Here is a 19,158-nt window from a genome sequence, read left to right as displayed (position 1 = left end):
TGGAGCCAACCTCCAGCGGTCCCTCCCTGGCCGACCGCACCTGGGGTGGCACCCGTGGCTCGGAGGGAGTCTGCGTAGTGAGTGGGGTCCCTCTGGCAGGTAGGGTCCTTCAATCTGGCCTGCGGGGATAGGGCCAAAACCAGCTCTCCGACATCCCCTGAGGGCGTCCCAGATTGCAAGAGGGCGGTTCTCGGATGATGCACCCCAGAATCGGGCTACCTCCTCTCTGGTTCAGGGTGCATTACCTCAGAACCCCGCTGCCAAGTCACCGTAGCTCGGCAGCTCCTACGTTGAGTGGCTGCCTGCTGGTGGTCAGTGCACGTCATAGCTACCAGTCGGAGCATCTGCTCCCTGGTGGTCACTGTGCATCATAGCTACCAGTTGGATGGTTGCTCAGCCTTTTATGTATATAGATTTTTTTAATTTCTATTTATTGTCAAGTCTACTTTATTAAATAAGTGTCCTTGTTCAGTCTAGAAAAATTAGGAAATACAGAAAAGCAGCAATGAAGTAGACATTTTCCTATATTTGTGTTACCTACAGCAATGAATTTGGTTTATACAGCAGTTGGGAAGTAGGTTATGATGGTTTCCTCGAGGTTGGAGATGGAACAACCAGAAGTCAGGGTGGAAAATTCTAGAAAGCATTAATTCAGATACTTGAGATGGGTGGGTCTGATGAAGTAGGTGGGCTTCCCAGTGCTGCACACCTTAGCAAGGTTGACCTCCCTCAGCACCTGTGGGTGCCAGGGGCTGCTGTGCAGGTGCAGTGCTCATGGGTTCAAGGAGCAGAGCCACCCTTTGGTGCAGACAGGGTCCTGCCGTCCTCAGCTGGTGCATGGCTCCCACTGGAGTAGGTGCCTTTGATCCTGGCACAAAGGACGGTGAGTTTCCACATGCTCACCAGTCATCCTGACGGACTGTGTCCGCCCCTTTAAACGTAAGGATCATATGACTGCCAAGCTATTGGACAGAAGTGGTGATGGAAATGAGTGTGGGAAGCAGACTACTGAGTGGGATTTCACCAGGCTCCCAGGACACGGGCTCCCAGCCATGCTCGCTTCCTCCTGAGTGATGTGAATGGGAGGAAAGCCCTGCTGGGCTTATTGCTTGGGGCTCCTGCATCTTCAGGCAGCTGTGCCCTCCTGAAGAGTGTGCCCAGTCTGACTGGGTGCTAGAGGTCAGGCAGCTTGTGCACATCAGCTTAGTGGTAAGGAAGAGCCAGGTGTGAGAGGCCAGTGTGCTCCACAGGCTGCGTGACACAGCTTGTGCCCTCAGCCCCTCGTAACAGAGTTTGAATTAGCATCCTTGAAGCGTGACACTTTTATAGTGATCTCAGCGATATTTGCCACGGCTTCTGTTTATTGTGTGCTCATTACCCATGGGCTTCCTCTCTCTCAGCTGAAACCTGAATATAGGAAGTAGGTTTTGATGGCTTCCTAGAAGAAGAAAAGTGTAATGAACACTAAGAATAACTTAGGCCTCTTTCTTTTCTTTTTTAATATATTTTTATTGACTTTAGAGAGGAAGGGAAAGGGGGGGGGGGGAGAGAGAGAGAGACATCAATGATGAAAGAAAATCATTGATTGGCTGCTTCCTACATACCCCCTACTGGGGATTGAGCCTGCAACCTGGACATGTGCCCCCGACCAGAATCGAACTCAGGATCCTTCAGGCCACAGGCTGACACTCTATCCACTGAGCCCAACCATCTAGGGCAGGCCTCCTTCTTTTTTTTTTTTTTTAATTGATGTCAGAGAGGAAGGGAGAGGGAGAGAGAGATAGAAATATCAATGATGAGAGAGAATCATTGATTGGCTGCCTCCTGCACGCCCCCCACTGGGGATCGTGCCCACAACCCGAGCATGTGCCCTTGACGGGAATCGAACCTGGGACCCCTCAGTCCGCAGGCCGGCGCTCTATCCACTGAGCCAAACCGGCCAGGGCAGGCCTCTTTCTTTACAGCAAGCATGTCAAACTCAAAGGCTACCATGGACCAAATAAACAAGGTTTAAGTGTATGTGGCCGCAAAAAAACAAAAGCTTCAATTTTCATAGAAAGAGACATGCTGAATACAGAGGGCTAAAATAAATGAGTCATCGTTATCATAAAATAACTGAACATTTTAATAGTATTTTTTCTTGAACATTAACATACCAGACACTGAATAACTGCACAAATTAATTAGCATAACACAAATAAACCTATTTTTCTTGTTCTCTGAAAGCGAAATATTTACTGTTGCGCACACCAAACAAGTCAGTTCAAGACTAATGACGTGGCTATCAGCTGCTAAAATATTCACTGCTCGTATTAGTGGAGAGAAATGGTAAGCATAGGCATGTAAGGGAAATGAATGCAACACAATTATAGTAATCGGCCATTAGCGAACGTTATAGTTCATTATTAATAATTATGTCTGATAGGAATATTGTAAAAATTAAGTTACGAAATTTTTATTAAAACATTTCTTATATACAGTTAAATTGGCTGGGTTGCAAATATATTCTTTATGAGCTGCATGCAGACCACGGGCCGAGAGTTTGACATGCTTGCTTTACAGAGTAGGCCTCTGTTCACAGACATCACCTGTCTGGGAATGTGCAAACAGCCAGGGACTGGCCAGGGGGTGGGCCTGCAGCACCTCTTTCTGCTCTTTGTGAACCACAGCAGAGAGCAGCTCTGCCCTTGGCAATTTCTCACCATGTATGCTTAGACCAGCAGCATTATTAACAGTCGCTGAACATTAAAATAAATTGTGTTGTTTGAGCGACAGAGAAAGGGGACGTGAGTGGGAAAATCCCTAAAATAAGCCTGTGCCTCAAACAAGATGGGCTAGACACCCTTACTTTCCTGTTGGCCCTTGAGTTCCTCACAGGAGCCTTCCAATCTTTCTAATGCTTTACAGATTTTCTTGCCTTTCATTACCCCCTTTAGCTTTCCTTCTTTAACTGTAGGCATGGCATAGAGATATTTGGGTTCGATTCCAGACCACCACAATGAAGCAAATCCTAATATATAAAAATCCATGGTCTGTAATGACCGAAGGCTCGACCAACAGGAAGTCAGTATTGCATTCAGTGCTGGGTTGCTGTGATGACCCAGCACTGACTGCCGAGGGGGCTGCAGATCAGGCCCGGAGAGAGGCCTGGAAAGAGAAGCAGGGTCTGATCTGAAGCCTTTGTGGCAGCTGTTGATCAGCCCTTGCTTCTCTTTCTGGGCCTTGTCAGCAGCTGAGGGGGCTGCTGATCAGCCCCACCTCTCTGATCAGGCTCAGAGATAGGACTGGAGACACTGACTGGTATAGAAACGGACCAATCAGAACCAAATCTGTGTAAACTGTCAGGAGCCAATGGCTGCCAAGGGGGCAGAGTTTTTGACACTGACTGGCATAGAAATCGCCAATCAGAAACAAATCTGGGTGAAGTGCGAGGAGCCAATGGCTGTCTAGGACGTGGAGCTTTTGATGCTGACTGGCATAGGAACTGACCAGTCAGAACCTAGTCTGGGTGAACTGTGAAGGCAGAACCTAAGATAGGGCTGAGGAGGAGTTTTAAGGGCAACAGCTGTTTGGTGTAAGGTGTAAGAAAGCGGTTCAGTTTTTTAATGACCGGTTTTGCAGCATAGTGCATATGGCTGGCTATCAGTCCAGCTATAGGGATTATGTATTTTTGTCTGCCAAGAGCATCTCCTCCTGCTGAAAAAGCCTCCCCCCCATTTAAGGAATCCTATCCTATGTAATCTATACTAAAAAAGGGTAATATGCTAATTAGACCAGGTTGACCGGCCATCTTCTGTACATCCGACTCCCTTCCAGACAAAGTCATGGTGGTGGGGGCCGAGGAAGAGAGGGTAGTTAGGGATGATCAAGCAGGTGGGCAGAGGCAGTTAGGGGCGATCAGGTCGGCAGGGGAGAGCAGTTAGGGGCGAGATCAGGCTACCAGGGGAGGGCAGTTAGGGGCAACCAGGCCGGCAGGAGAGGGTAGTTGGGGGCAACCAGGCCAGCAGGGGAGGGCAGTTGGGGACAAGATCAGGCCAGCAGGGGAGGGCAGTTAGGAGCGATCAGGCAGGTGGACAGAAGCAGTTAGGGGCCATCAGGCAGGTGAGCAGTTGGAGCCTGTGGTCCCAGATTGCGAGAGGGATGTCTGACTGCCAGTTTAGGGGCCTAAACTGGCTGTTGGACATCCCCAAAAGGGTCCCAGATTGGAGAGGGTGCAGGCTGGGCTGAGGGAACCCCCCCACCTGTGCATGAATTTCATGCACCAGGCCACTAGTATCCAATAAAGAGAATATTCAAAAAAGCAAGTGACATGAATTTTTTGATTCTCAGTGAATATATAAGTTGTGCTTATAGTATTAAGTGTGCAATAGCATTGTGTCATAAACAATGTACATACCTTAATTTTAAAAAAATAGTTTACTGCTTGTCGTGGCTGATGTTTTCAGTGGTTAGAGCATAGACTCGTACACGGAATGGTCACTGGTTCAAATTTCAGTTAAGGACATGTACCTGGTTTGAGCTTTACTCCCTGCCCCTGGTTGGGGCATGTGTTGCAGTTATCCAGTCGATGTCTCTCTCTCCTCTTCCTCTTGTCTCCCTTCCACTCTCTAAAAAGCAATCAGAAAAAATATACTTGGGTGAGGATTAACAACAACAAAAATGCTGCTAAAAAATGTTAGCCATCATCTGAGCCTTCAGTAGGAACCTTTTTGATGGTGTGGGTTCTGTCCTTTTTTTATTTATTTACTAGAGGCCCAGTGCACAAATTTGTGCATGGATGGGGTCCCTCTGGGTGGCCTATGAGGATCTTGGCTGAAACCCACAGTCCAACGCCACCTACAACTCCTACCAGTCGCTCCCACTCATCCTGACCCCACTGCGCCTACCGTGGGCTCGTGCCCAATCACTCCCAATCAGAAGAGGCTCACGACGCCACTGTGGCACTCACCAGTCATAAGCCCTGCGTCTGGCGCCCTCCCGAGGGAAGTGGCCTGCAGGATTGAGCCAAAACTGGTTCTCTGAAATCCCCTGAGGGGTCCCAGATTGCAAGAGGGTGCAGGCCAGGCCAAGGGACCCCACAGTGCACGATCAGGGCCGGGGAGGGACTGCAGGAGGGGCCTAGGGTGTGTCCAAACTTTCTCACTCAGTCCCAATTGGCCGGACCTAAACAGCAAGCTAACCTACTGGTTAGAGCATTGCCCCCTGGTGGTCAGTGCATGTCATAGCAAGCATTTGAGTGGCTTAGCATATCATTAGCATATTACACTTTGGTTGAACGGTCAACCAGTCACCAGACAACCGGACACTTTGCATATTAAGCTTTTATTATATAGGATTTATTGATTAATTTTAGAGAGAGGGGAAGGGGAGAGAGCGAAAGAAATTGATTTGTTGTTCCACTTATTTATGCATTTGTTTGATTCTTGTATGTGCCTTGACCAGGGATCGAACCCTCAACCTTGGCATATTGGGATGACACTCGAGCCAAATGAGCTACCAGGCTGGGTTTCTTTCCTTCATCTTGATGCCTGCTCAGTGATCAGAGTGGTTGTGGCTGTGTCAATTTTTTTTTTAATTGGCCAACAATGAAGTTTGCTGCATCAGTTGACTTTTCCTTTCGTGAACAGTTTCTCTATAGCATGGAATGCTGTTTGATAGTATTTTATGCACAGTAGACATTCTTTCAAAATTAGAGTCAGTTTCAGACCCTGTTGCTGCTTCACCAACTAAGTTTATATAATACTCTAAATCCTTTGTTGTCATTTCAACAGTCTTCACAGCATCTTCACCAGGAGTCATTGTGCGGCTCTTCTTTCACTTGAGCACTTGGAGACCATTGTAGTTTTATTAATTGCCCTCATTTCAATGTTGTTGTATCTCAAGGAGTGGAGAGGCCTGAGGAATAGGAGAGAGATAGGGGAATGGCCAGTCAGTAGAGCAATTGGAACACAGAACACAAATCGATTAAGCTTGAAATGCTTTGTGGGGATAGTTCGTGGTACCCCAAAACAGTTGTAATAGTAACACCAACAACCACTGACCATAGATCATAACAAATATAGTAATGAAATAGTTTGAAATATTGAAAGAATCAAGCCAGACACAAGCAAGCAAATGATGTTGGAAAAATGGTGCCGATTAACTTGTAGGATTGCCAATCCTTCGGTTTGTATTTTAAAAAATCTGAAATGCAGTAAAACAAGTACGGTAAAATAAGGTGTGTTCATATTTTGGTCTTCAGAAAGCCTATCCTATTTTATTTATGGTTCTTGCTAAGTTTCTCAGTGGCCTCATGAAGGATAGCTTGGGCTTGTGGGTTCTCTGGTGGGGCTGGGCTGTGTGTTATATGATGTTGAGCAGCAGGTATCACTGGGGTCCCTTTGCCAGATGCATGGAGCACCCACAAGTTCAGTTATGACAAGGATGTCTCCAGGCATTGCCAGTGTCCCCTGTGGGACAGAGTGGCTCTGGTTGAGAAATGCTGACCTATGCTATGCCCTTTAACACCTAATTAGGGCTTTCTGTGTGTCAGCCTTACTTGATGTACAGAGCAGCACAGCTCCAGGTAAACCTGCCTCCTGGCGTCGTGTGATGGGCAGTGTTGGCCTCTTGGCCACACATACAGGATCCATTTCTCTCACTGACAGTGACTCACAGGGCAGTTGTGTGCACCCCAAGACACTTTATGGCCGTTGAGTATGTCCTCAGTGCATGAGCCAGTGTGATTGCTTCCCTTTGGTTCTTTCTGTCTCAACAAGCATGGGGACCCTGGGATGACAGGGCTACTCGTTCTTTCCTTGTGTTCACCCCTTCCCCAAGTACCCTAAATGCTTAGTCTATTCTCAGTTCCTGATTGATTGGTCTTACTTTTAGCTTATAGGCTCTATACTGTGGTGCCCCGCCTGGTCAAGTTTGTCGATGTTCTGACCAATTGGTATGTCAGGATGAACCGCCGAAGATTAAAGGTAAGTCCAGGCTGTTCTTCAGAAGAGCAGAAAGTGTAGGAAGTGTGAAGATGAGTACAGCCCAATGCCATAATGTTTTGAAGCAATTATTTTCTTTTTACATTGCATATTAACTCTATGTATCGCCATTTGATGGATAGGGACTTATAAATTTTAAAAGTCATGGTGCATGTTTTCAGAACACAATTATGGACATGCCATATTGGAGGGAGGCTCAGGGCCATGGAAGAGTCAACTAAGTATACCTCTTAAAACCCAAAACAAGTTTTGCCAATATTTTCAAACTAGAGGCCCAGTGCATGATTGAATCATGCACATGTAGGGTACCCTACACGCTTTCGCTTTTGATCACGGGGGAGCTGGGTGCCTGTCCGCTGGTGCCTGAGCGGACAGGCACCCAGCTCCCACGCTTTTGCTTTCCATCACAGGGGAGCTGGGTATCTGTCCACTGGTGCACCAGGCCTTTCAGAAGCCTCCGGCGCGGCGAAGGCTTCTGAAAGGCCTGGTGCCTGAGCGGACAGGCACCCAGCTCCCATGCTTTTGCTTTTGATCGCTGGTGCACCAGGCCTTTCAGAAGCCTCCAGCACGGTGGAGGCTTCTGAAAGGCCTGGTGCCTGGGTGGACAGGCACCCAGCTCCCACGCTTTTGCTTTTGATCGCGGGGGAGCTGGTTGCCTGTCCTTTCCGGCGCAGCGAAGGCTTCTGAAAGGCCTGGTGCCTGAGCTGACAGGCACCCAGCTCCCCCGCTTTTGATCGTCCGCGGCGGGACGTGAGCTTGCTGCCCCAGAGGCCCCTTCTGTGTCACAGCACAGCCATGGCGCAGACGCTGAGCTTGAGCTGCCACTGGCGACGTGAGCTCAGTGTCCCGCCGGCCCAATCGGCCACCCCGAGTCCCGCCCCCCCGCGCCTCCTGGCCAATCGCGGGCATAGCGAAGGTGTCATACAACTGTGATCTCCAGAGTGTCAGTGACTGATAAAACTGTTCCTTGAGCATGTTGGGGACTTTAATGAGTGAAGAATAAGTCCTGTCTCAAGACTTAAGCCATTCATAAATTATGTTCTGTCTATATATAAAAGCCTAAGTGACTATTCACCTGGTAGCTATGACATGCACTGACCACTAGGGGCAGACGCTCAATGCACAGGCATGGAAATATGGAACAAACTGATGAATCTCAGAGGGGAGGAGAAGAAGGGTGGGGAGAGATTAACCAAAGATCTTATATGCATACTAGAGGCCCAGTGCATGGATTCATGCACCGGTAGGGTCCCCAGACCTGGCCTGAAGGGATCGAGCCAAAACTGGCTCTCTGACATCCCTTGAGGAGTCCTGGATTTCGATCAGTGTGTATGTGCCCTTGACCAAAGCAAATCCAGGACCCTTCAGTCCACAGACTGATGCTCTTTCCACTGAACCATACCAGCTAGGGCTGGATTGCCTCTTTTTAGTAAATTTCTTACTTGGTTTTAACAGTTCAGTATGTGTTTCTTTTTCATTCACTAGGGCGAACACGGGATGGAGGATTGTGTTAGGGCCTTGGAAACCTTGTTCAGTGTTCTGCTTTCTCTGTGCAGACTGATGGTAAGATTCTTGGCCCCGTTCTATCCTGGTCCTGGGGCTGTTCGCTGCACCCGTGTCCTCTGTCTATATTCTGTATTGGATCCACCAAAAATAGAAACTGAGTTTTAAAGCAACTTAAATCTCTAGTTCCTTTTCAGAAATCTTTCGTGTGTCAAGTAAGGACTAAGCAATAGTTTTAAAAGTTGGATTTTTGTGGTGATTGCAGGGGGAGAGTGATGGGGAGGTGGAAGAAGGGGATAAGGGGGATAAATGGTGATGGGAAAATTAAATAAAGTATAGGCGGTGAAAAGTTAATACTATAAAACAATTTGGATATTTTTTTTCTTTTCACCACTGGCAGTATGTTTCAGGTCATGGTTCTTGCATCTAGATTGAATTGCCGAAGTTCCCCTAAACATCGGACCTCTTCTTCATTGTCATTGTAACAGTGAAGTTCTTGAACTAATATCTCGTCAAACATACAACAAACAGTATTTTACTTGACACGTATTCCTACCAATTAAAATATTAATTAAATAATATACAGTATATTTGTACTTGTTTTAATTCCTCATATCCTATTTCGGCTACTCCATTGTCAATTATAAGCCTTCTGTGTATTTCCTAACCACACCCAGAATGAGAGCCTGCTTTGTGTGCGGTCTCCTGCTGGTTCCACACCTCTGTTCCCATTCATTTTACCCTCGGAGGCAGGTTGTATTCCCCCAGGTTGAAGATGAGGATCTAACTTTTGGGGACATTGAGTCCTTTTTATATTGCCTTTGCTGACACCTGGTCAGTGACTCCTTTTTTTTTTTTTTTGTTAATTAATTTACGGGGGTGACATTGATTATTAAAATCATACAGATTTCAAGTGTACAGTTCTATGACACATCCTTTCTGTATATTGCACTGTGTGCCCACCACCCAGTCAAATCTTCTGTCACCATTTATTTGATACCTCCCTTCTCACTCCCTTCCCTCCAGTAACAGGTATATAGTTACCTCTGTCTGTGAGTTTTTGTTTGTTTGTTTTTCTTGTTTGTTCAGTTGTTGTTTTCAATTTTATATCCCACATATGAGTGAAATCATATCGTTTTAGATTTTTCTGACTTAATTTTGCTTCCATGATATTCTCAAGATCCATCCATGTTGTTGTAAATGATAGTGTTTCATCTTCTAGCTGAGTAGTATTCCATTTTATATATGTACCACATCTTCTTGATCCAGTCATCGATCGAAGGACAATTTGGTTGTTTTAATGTCTTGTCCACCATGAATCTGCTACACAGAACCTAGGGATGCATATATCTTTGCAAATAAATTTTTTCAAATTTTTCCACTAGGTACCAGAAGAGGGGTTGTTGATTATATAGTAACTATTCTTAACAAATTCGAAGAACCTTCATACTGTTTCTGTTTTTCATATTTGCTGTAACAGTTTACATTCCCATCAACAATGAATGATCTTTTTTTTTTTCATAACCTCTCCAACACTTGTTGTTATTGCTTTCTTATTGATAATAACATTCTAAGGAATGTGAGGTGGTATCTCATTCTAGTTTTGGTTCTCATTTTCATAATAGCTGATGCAGTTGAGCATCTTTTCATATATCTGTTGGCCATTTCTATGTCTGGGCAGAAGTGTCCAGGTTTTCTGCCCCTTTTGTAATTGGATTATTTTTTCAGTGTTGTGTGCTTGATATATTTTGGATATTGACTGCTTGTCAGAGCTATTGTTTGCAAATATTTTCTCGCATTCATTTGTTTTTTTGTTGTTGTTTGTTTGTTTTTATTCATGGTGGCTTGCTGTTCAGAAGTTTTTTAGTTTGATACAGTCCTATTCATTTATTTTTTGCTTTTACTTCCCTTACCTTTGGGATCAAATTCATAGAATTCTCTGTAAGACCAAGGTCCATAAAATTTAGTACCTAAGTTCTAATATATATGGATAAACACTAGTTTGCTTCTTTTGCATGTGGCTTTCTAATGTTCCCAGCACCATTTATTAAAAAGTCTTTCTTTTTTCCATTGTATGTTTTGGGCTCCTTTGTCAAAAATCATTTGCCCACATACATGTGGGTTTGTTTCTGGGCTCAGCTCTTAATTCTGTTTCCTTGAATTTTGTGTCTGTTTTTCTGCTAATACCATGCTGTTTTCATTATTGTTGCTTTGCATAATTTGAAGTCATGGAGTGTGATATCTTCAGTTTTATTCTTTTTTCTCAGGATTGTTTTGGGTGTTTGGGGTCTTTTGTGGTTCAATACAAATGTGATGATTTTGTGTTCTATTTCTTAAGTGCCATTGGGATTTTGATGGGCAATTGCATTAAATCTGTATATTGCTTTGGATAATATATCGTAACTATTGTGATTCTTCCAATTCATAAATATGAAATACCTTTCCAATTTATTGTGTCTTTTTCAAACTCTTTTAATATCTTGCAATTTTCAGTGTACAGGTTCTTCACATCCTTTGTTCAGTTTATTCCCAGGTATTCTACTCTTTTTGTTGCAATTGCAAAAAGATTTTTTGTTCTTTTTTTAATATGTTTTTGAAATTTCATTGTTAGTATATAGGAAAGCAGAGCAGTGTATTTTTGTATATTAATTTTGTATCCTGCCACTTACTGTATTTGTTCATTGTTTCTAATAGTTTTTTTGGTGGTGTCTTTAGAGTTTTCTATATAAAGAATCATGTCATCTGCAAATGGTGGCACTTTTACTTCTTCATTCCCAAATTGGATGCCTTTTATTTCTTTCTCTTGCCTCATTACTCTGGCTAGGACTTCCATTACTATTTTATACTAGAGTTCTGGTGCACAAAATTCATGCACTTGGGTTCCCTCAGCCTGACCTGTGCCCTCTCGCAATCCGGGAGCCCTCGGGGGATTTCCAATTGCCACAGAGGTGGGAGAGGCTCCGACCACTGCTGCTTCGCTCACCAGCTGTGAGCCCAGCTTCTAGCCGAGTGGTGCTCCACCTGTGGGAGTGCACTGACCACCAGGGAACAACTCCTGCGTTGAATTTCTGCCCCCTGGTGGTCAGTGCACATCATAGTGACTGGTCAATTGGCATATTAGCCTTTTATGCCTGAGGAATCATGCTGTAATTGACTCTTTGACATCCCCCTAGGGGTCCCGGATTATGAGAGGGTGCAGGCCAGGCCAAGGGACCCCAATGGTGCATGATCAGGGCTGGGTAGGGACGCGGGAGGTTGGCCATCCAGGGAGGGATTATGGAAGGGCTCCAGGGCATGGCTGGCCGTCTTGCTCAGTCCCGATCAGCCAGACCCCAGCAGCAAGCTAACCTACCGGTCGGAGTGTCTGACCCCTGGTGGTCAGTGAACATCAGAGCGAGCAGTTGAGTGGCCTTCTTTGATTGGTTAAATGGACAACTGGACACTTAGCATATTAGGCTTTTATGCTAAGTGTCTGACTGGTCGCTATGAAGCACACTGACCACCAGAGGTCAGATGCTCAATGCACTGGCCATTGACAGAGAAATGGTACTGTGGACCTGGTGCCCACAAAGCAACACCTGGCTTCTCCCAAGTGGGACACAGGCCACACCACCATCCCAGAGCGACAGCCCACCAAATCACAGCTAATGCTGCCCAGACTCCATGGTGCAAAATGCAGCCCACAGCCCAGCCCGGAAATGTTTGGTGTGGGCACTGGGTAATGACATCACATAGCAACGCCTGGCTTCCTCTCCCTAGTAATGACTAGCCTGCTTGCAGTTTCTTCAGCTCAGGAACACAGCTTGCTTTATAGCCAGGTGCAAACATTTCACACTTTAACCAAATGTTTGTGAAGGTTTTCCCGTGCCTCATCTCATTTGGTCCTCACAGAGGTCCTGGAGTAGGTCGAAAGGAGACTTGGTGGGATTCTATTTTCTTCTCATTAGCCAGAAAACGGAGATTTAGAAAGTTTAGAAACCTGACTGAAAAGAAGGAAGAAATGGTGGATCTTGAAAATGACTTCAGGTTTTCTCACTGCACAGAATATAGTCAAACACTGCTGCAGTTAAATATTTTACCCTTTGTTCTCACTGCGTGATCTACAATAATAATCTTCTTTGTGTTGATATTTACTGCTTTGTTGTTGACAATTACCTGAAAGAGAAGTTGGGGTGCTTCACTGGGCTGGAAAAAGTTTAGCTACATCAGAAAGCAGGTCTAATTAAGCAAGTTTATTCTGTATATATAAAAGGCTAAGTTGATTTGTGTGTGTTGAACCATCCTTGTACCACTGGAATGAACCCTTGATCATGGTGTATTATTTTTTAATGTACTATTGTATTCAATTTGCTAGTATTTTAATTAGGGTTTTTGCATCTGTATTCATCAGAGGTATTGGTCTGTAATTTTATTTTTCTGTGTTATCTGTGCCAGGTTTTGGTATCAGGGTTATGTTGGCCTCATAAGATGTATTAGGAAGTATTGGCTCTTCAGTTTTTTAGAAGAGTTTGAGCAGGATCTTTGAATTTTTGGTAGAATTCACTGGTGAAGCCTTCTGGTCCTGCACTTGGCTTTTAGGAGGTTTGTTTTGTTGTTGTGGGGAGTTGTTTAGTTTGGCTCATTTTTGTTTTGTTTTTGTTGGTTTGTTTGTGTTGATCCTCACCCAAGATTATTTTTTACATTGATTTTTATTTTTTTAGAGAGAGTGGAAGGGAGTGGGAGAGAGTTAGACACATCAATGTGAGAGAGACACATCAATTGGTTGCCTCCTAAACGTGTCCCAGTCAAATCCCTGGATTGAGCCTGCAGCTGAAGTACGTGCCCTTTGCCAGAATCAAACCCAGGACCCTTCATTCTGTGGGCTAATGCTCTACCCTATAAGCCATACTGGCTATGGCTTATTTGTTTTTTATGTTTTCATTGATTTTTTTTTATTGATTTTATTACAGAGAGGAAGAGAGAGGGATAGAGAGTTAGAAACATCGATGATAGAGAAACATCGATCAGCTGCCTCTTGCACACCCCCTACTGGGGATGTGCCCGCAACCAAGGTACATGCCCTTGACCGGAATCGAACCTGGGACCTTTCAGTCCACAGGCCGACGCTCTATCCACTGAGCCAAACCGGTTTTGGCTGTTTTCATTGATTTTTTTAAAAAATATTCAAACCTGTTGTTTATTTACTTATTTATTTTTAATCTTTATTGTTGAGAGTATTACCGATGTCCCGACCACCCTCTCCCCTCCTCCCTCTGAGATTCATCAGTCCGTTTCATGATTCCATGCCTTTGCTTCTATTTTATTCATTAGTTTATTTTGTTCATTAGATTCTTTGCATGTGTTACTTGTGTATGTGGTAGAGTTGTAATACGGTCTGGTCTGAAGCTGTCCACTGAGTGCACTGGCAGGAGCTACAGAGTGATCTGCAGATGGCTGCTATTTGTATTGGGCTTGGAGGTGCCTGGGCAAGGCCTAGCTGTGAAGCAAGGCAGGCTGCTGCTAGTTCTGGGTCTGGGGCTTCTTATTAAGAGGTATGGAGCATGCTGATGCCAGCTTCTGCTTGTTTTAGCTATTTTAGGAAAGACTGAAGCCTGAGCAAGGACAGGACATTCATATGGAAAAGCCACTACAAATAGCTTGGGTGGGGCGGGGTTTTAGAATCACCAGGGTGGAGCAGTGTGAACAAGGTTGATGGGGACTCGGATATAACACCTGTCAGTCAGCTCTGGGATGGGAGGGGTTAGGGGGGAGGTTTCAGCATAGGAACGATGAACCCTGTGAGCACCCCTTTCTGGGAGAAAGCCACATTCTAGTTCTTACTCTGCTACCAGACAATCCAGTTCCTTCCCGTATGTCCCTGGATCCCCCCCAGGCCACTGCCCCAGCACTAGAGCTAAGAGGGAGTAAGTCTGAGTAAGTCTGTGTATCGTCCCTTTAAGAGGAACTGCTGGAACTCCATGTCACTTAACCTCAATTTCTGCTGGTTTTCATAGCCTGAAGTTGTGGGGACTTCTCTTCCCAGTACTGGAAACCTGGACTAGGGATCTGGTGTGTGGCATGTGCTTTCTTATTTACTTCTCTAGTTGTAGGACTTCGATTCAGCCAGATCGCAACTGGTCTGAATGATGGTTGTTCTGTGTTTTATTTTATATATATATATACACACACATACATACATACATACACATACACACATACATTTTAAATCATCTTTATTATCCCTTGTTTATTTTTAAATTTTTTTTATTGCTTTCATAGATGAAGGGAGAGGGAGAGAGAGATAAAAACATCAATGATGAGAGAGAATCACTGATTGGCCGCCTCCTGCACACCCCCTACTGGGAATCGAGCCTGCAACCAGGCATGTGCCCTTGACCGGAATCGAACCCGGGACCCTTCAGTCCCCAGGCCAACGTTCTAATAACCATTGAGCAAAACCGGCTAGGGCTTTAGTTATAATTTTAATGTGGTTGTGGGAGGCAACAAGTACTGGCATTTACCTGCGTCACCATCTTGATTCACTCTTCGAATATTCTGTTTTTTATTGATTTTTAGATAGATAGAAACATTGCTGAGAGAGAAGCATCAATCGGCTGCCTTCTGCACTCCCCTACTGGGGTTAGAGCCTGCACAACCCAGGCATGTCTCCTGATCAGGAATCAAACCGGGGACCTCTTGGTTCATGAGTCAGTGCACAACCACTGAGCCACAACTGCCTGACACTAGAAGATTTTTGATGATTCTTTCCATTTCCTCACTGTTAGTCTATTTAGATTTTTCCAGTTCTTTGAGATTCAGTCTAAGAAGGTTTTATATCTCTAGGAACTTGTTCATTTCTTTCAAGTTATTGAATTTGGTGATCTATTTTAGTGTGATCCTCTGTGATGTTTGTGGTAACTTCTCTTTCATTTCTCATCTTGCTTATTTCTCTTTTTTTTTATGTAATGAGTGTAGCCAGAATTTGTCAAGTTTGTTAATCTTTTTATATAGAGGCAGCTCTTTGTTGCATTAATTTTTTGTGTAGTGTTTTAGTTCTCCACTTCATTATATTCTGCTTTAATTTTTATTTTCTTCTGGAACTTGGGCTACTTTTGTTCTTCTTTTTTTCTAGATCTTTAAGATGTTGTTTACTTGGGATTTTTCTTTTCTGTCTAGACATAGGACAGTCACTCTTTTTTTATTGCAGAAGTCCTCCAGGATGCTTTGGGTCCTGACTGTACTCCACTGTGCTTCACAGGAAGTTCCTCTCTCCAAAGTCAAAATGAGGTCCTTTCTGTTGCGTAATACATGTTTATTTACCTCATGTCCACTTCTGTGCAGATATCTGTCTTTCTCGAAAATGTTTAGTTCCCATTTTCCACTGAGGTCAGCTAATGATGGTTGCATATGAATGACATGATGTTCTCTGTCCTTACATAGGCCCCGTATACACCTTTTCTCACTGAATTGATGTACCAGAATCTTAAGATGCTGATTGACCCTGTTTCTGTCCAGGACAAGGACACACTCAGCATCCACTACCTCATGCTGCCCCGTGTTCGGTAAGAATCTAATACAGCCCTGGCCAGTTACTCAGTGGTTAGAGCATACGTCGACACACCAAAGGGTCATGGGTTTAATTCCTGGGTTCCAGGTTTGATCCCCGGCCCCGGTTGGGGTACGTGCAGAAGGCAACATCTCTCACATCAATGTTTCTCTCTGTATCTGTCTCTCTCTCTCTCTCTCTCTCTCTCTCTTTCTCTCTCCATTGCCTCTCCCTCCCTCACTTACACTCTCTAAAAAGCAAAGGGAAAAATATCCTCGGTTGAAGATTAACAAGAAAAAACAAACAAACAAAGAAAAAACAAGAAAAAACAAAACAGAAGAATCAAATATACGTAACCCTCACCAGGACATGGGAAGGGAAGCTGCCAGAGATGCACTGGTGTGGGGGCCCCAGCTGGCCGTCGGTCCCTGCCTCTCACCTGAGCTGCTCCTCAGGGCACAGCATAGGCAGAAGCGGGATGCTCAGCGTGAGACCACTGACCGCGCTGCAGCGTGTGTGCGGGGGCAGGTGGTGGGGAGTGCTGGGTACTGACTAGGAGACTCCAGCTTGCCGCCTACTTCATGCCATGTACCCCCAAGGCCCGTGCACGCCGTCCTTCCCCAAGGGCCTCCTCACCAGTAGGCCTAGCCACACCATCATATCTCTAACCTGTCCTTCTTTCTTATGTAGGCATGCCTATTTGGGATTTTTTCCTTAAAATTTAATACCTTTTATTTCCCTGCTTCTAATCAGAGAGGAATTGATTGACAAGAAAACCGAGAGTGCAGTATCTAGAATGCAGTCTGTGATTGAACTTGGGCGAGTGATTCGTGACCGCAAAACTATTCCAATAAAGGTTTGAAATTTTGTTTATTTTACATTGCACAGACCTAAATAATTATGTCTGAGTATTTTCTTTGTATAGAGAGCTTCCAGCAATGGCGTAAGTGTTTATTCATTTCTACAGTAAGGGTATGAATGACAATACAAGTTGAGCCTAGTTATTCTTGGAACCTGACATTAGGTTAAAACATTTAACGTTCCATTTTTCTCTGGTTGTGAGGACTGGCTGCTTAGTGAACTCGTTCTTATCTTTTCCTCCTAGTATCCTTTGAAAGAAATTGTCGTTATCCATCAAGATCCGGAAGCTCTCGATAGTATCAGATCTTTGGAGAAGTATATTATTGAGGTAAGGCATGTGATTTGTCTCTGGGTCTAAACAAACTTCTTTCATTGAGAAGATTATTTTGATTAGGACTCTCCAATAAACTACACTTTGAGTGTATAATTTATCCTTTTTTATTTTTTATATACATAATTTAACTCTCTGAATTTTTCCTTGCTGCTAAGAATCATCATCAATTTTCACACTGTTATTTTAATTCTCTATACATTATTTCAAAGTTGTCCTGGCAGCTCAGTGATTAGAGCATCAGCTCTTGCACTGAATGGTCGTGGGTTCAAATCCCCATTCCAGGTCAAGGGTTGTGGGTTCACGCCCCACCCCTGGTCAGGTTGTGTGTGGGAGGCAACCAGTTGATGAGTCTCTTGCATCGATGTTTCTCTCACCCCCTCTCTCCCTCCCTCCCATTCTCTGAAAAGCAATGGAAAAAAATTTCCTAGGTAAGGATTCACAAAAAGATATCAAGGTCAATTTCCTTGCCTTAATTGGATCATTTATACCTTTAGCCACTTCTCTTCTGGAACGTACTTTCTGATAATTAACAAAAAAACTTTGTTCCTTCAGATTATATATGTACAAGTGAACATGTTAGTTGTAAACAGTTCAAGCTCTAGCATAGTCCTTCCCATCCCATTTGCTCCCTGGAATCTCACCCCCTCCTAAGCATGCTCGCTAGGCTGTCTTTTGCCTGGGTTGTTCCTAGCATTTTATACACCTATTCACACATTAAAGTGCATCTCAGATTAAAATATACAGATGTACTTTATTCTTTTTACAGCTGCATCATGTTCACTTTCTGGCTGTATCATAATTACTTTCTCTCCTTTTGTTGGAAATTTAGGTTTCTCATTACAAACAAAAGGTTTGTGTGTATCTTTGTGCCTATGTCAAAGTATGGACCTTGGATAGATTCCTAGAAGGGAAGATTTGAGGTCAAGAGTTTAAAATAGTGTCAGTTATCCTACAAAACAGTTTTATTCCATGATGATTTACAAAAATATATATTGTACTAGTGGCCCGGTGCACAAAATTCATGCACGGTGTGTGTGTATGTGTGTTCCTCAGCCCGGCCTGCACCCTCTCCAATCTGGGACCGCTCGAAGAATGTCCTACTGCTGGTTTACAGGGATCGGGCCTAAACTGGCAGTTGGACATCCCTCTTGCAATCCGGGACTGCTGGCTCCTAATCACTCACCTGCCTTCCTGCCTGCCTGATTGCCCCTAACCACTCTGCCTGCCGGCTTGCTTGCCTCCAACTGCCCCCCCCCCCGCTGGCCTGCTCACCCCCAAATGCCCCCCCACCGCCAGCCTGATCACCCCCAAATGCCCCCCCATGCCAGGGCGCTCGCCTCCACCTCCCCTCCCCACTGGCCTGCTTTCCCCCAACTGCCCCCCTGCTGGCCTGCTCACTCCAAACTGTCCCCCCCCCCCCCGCTGTCCTGATAACTTCCCCCACTGACCCCCACCGACGGCCTGCTTGCCCCCAACTGGCCCCCCTGCTGGTCTGCTTACCCCCAACCAGCCTGATCACCCACAACTGCCATCACATCCTGGCCTGATCACCCACAACTGCCCTCCCCTCTTGGCCTCTAACCCCCTCTACCTCGGCCCCGCCACCATGACTTTGTCCAGAAGAACGTCCGGAAGGTCTCCTGGAAGGTCTCCCAGTCTAATTAGCATATTACCCTTTTATTAGTATAGATTGTAGAAAATATTATAATATTTAAATATTTATAATATTTACGAAATTCGTGCACGGGGGAGGTGGGGTGTCCCTTACCCAACCTGCACCCTCTCCAATCTGGGACCCCTCGGGGGATGTCTGACTGCCTGTTTAGGCCTGATCCCTGGCCTAAACAGATGGACATCCCTTTCACAATCCAGGACTGCTAGCTCCCAACTACTCGCCTGCCTGCCTGATTGCCCCTAACCGTTTCTGCCTGCCAGCATGATCACTCCCTAAC

At 45.0% G+C, this 19,158-nt stretch overlaps 1 protein-coding gene across 4 annotated transcripts in view; it reads left to right on the top strand.

Moving 5' to 3' along the window:
• Positions 1 to 19,158, top strand: part of IARS1 (isoleucyl-tRNA synthetase 1) — a 99,328-nt gene that overhangs the window by 57,341 nt on the left and 22,829 nt on the right. For all 4 annotated transcript variants that reach the window (XM_054727722.1, XM_054727721.1, XM_054727720.1 and 1 more), the window contains 5 exons: positions 6,874 to 6,965; positions 8,469 to 8,546; positions 15,906 to 16,027; positions 16,765 to 16,867; positions 17,117 to 17,200. In XM_054727722.1, coding sequence (XP_054583697.1) covers positions 6,874 to 6,965; positions 8,469 to 8,546; positions 15,906 to 16,027; positions 16,765 to 16,867; positions 17,117 to 17,200 — 479 coding nt within the window. The remainder of the gene's footprint in view (positions 1 to 6,873; positions 6,966 to 8,468; positions 8,547 to 15,905; positions 16,028 to 16,764; positions 16,868 to 17,116; positions 17,201 to 19,158) is intronic.

Source organism: Eptesicus fuscus, chromosome 15 (genome assembly GCF_027574615.1).
Source record: "Eptesicus fuscus isolate TK198812 chromosome 15, DD_ASM_mEF_20220401, whole genome shotgun sequence".
In the NCBI taxonomy this organism is placed as follows: domain Eukaryota; kingdom Metazoa; phylum Chordata; class Mammalia; order Chiroptera; family Vespertilionidae; genus Eptesicus; species Eptesicus fuscus.
This window is presented reverse-complemented; position numbering and strand designations above follow the sequence as displayed.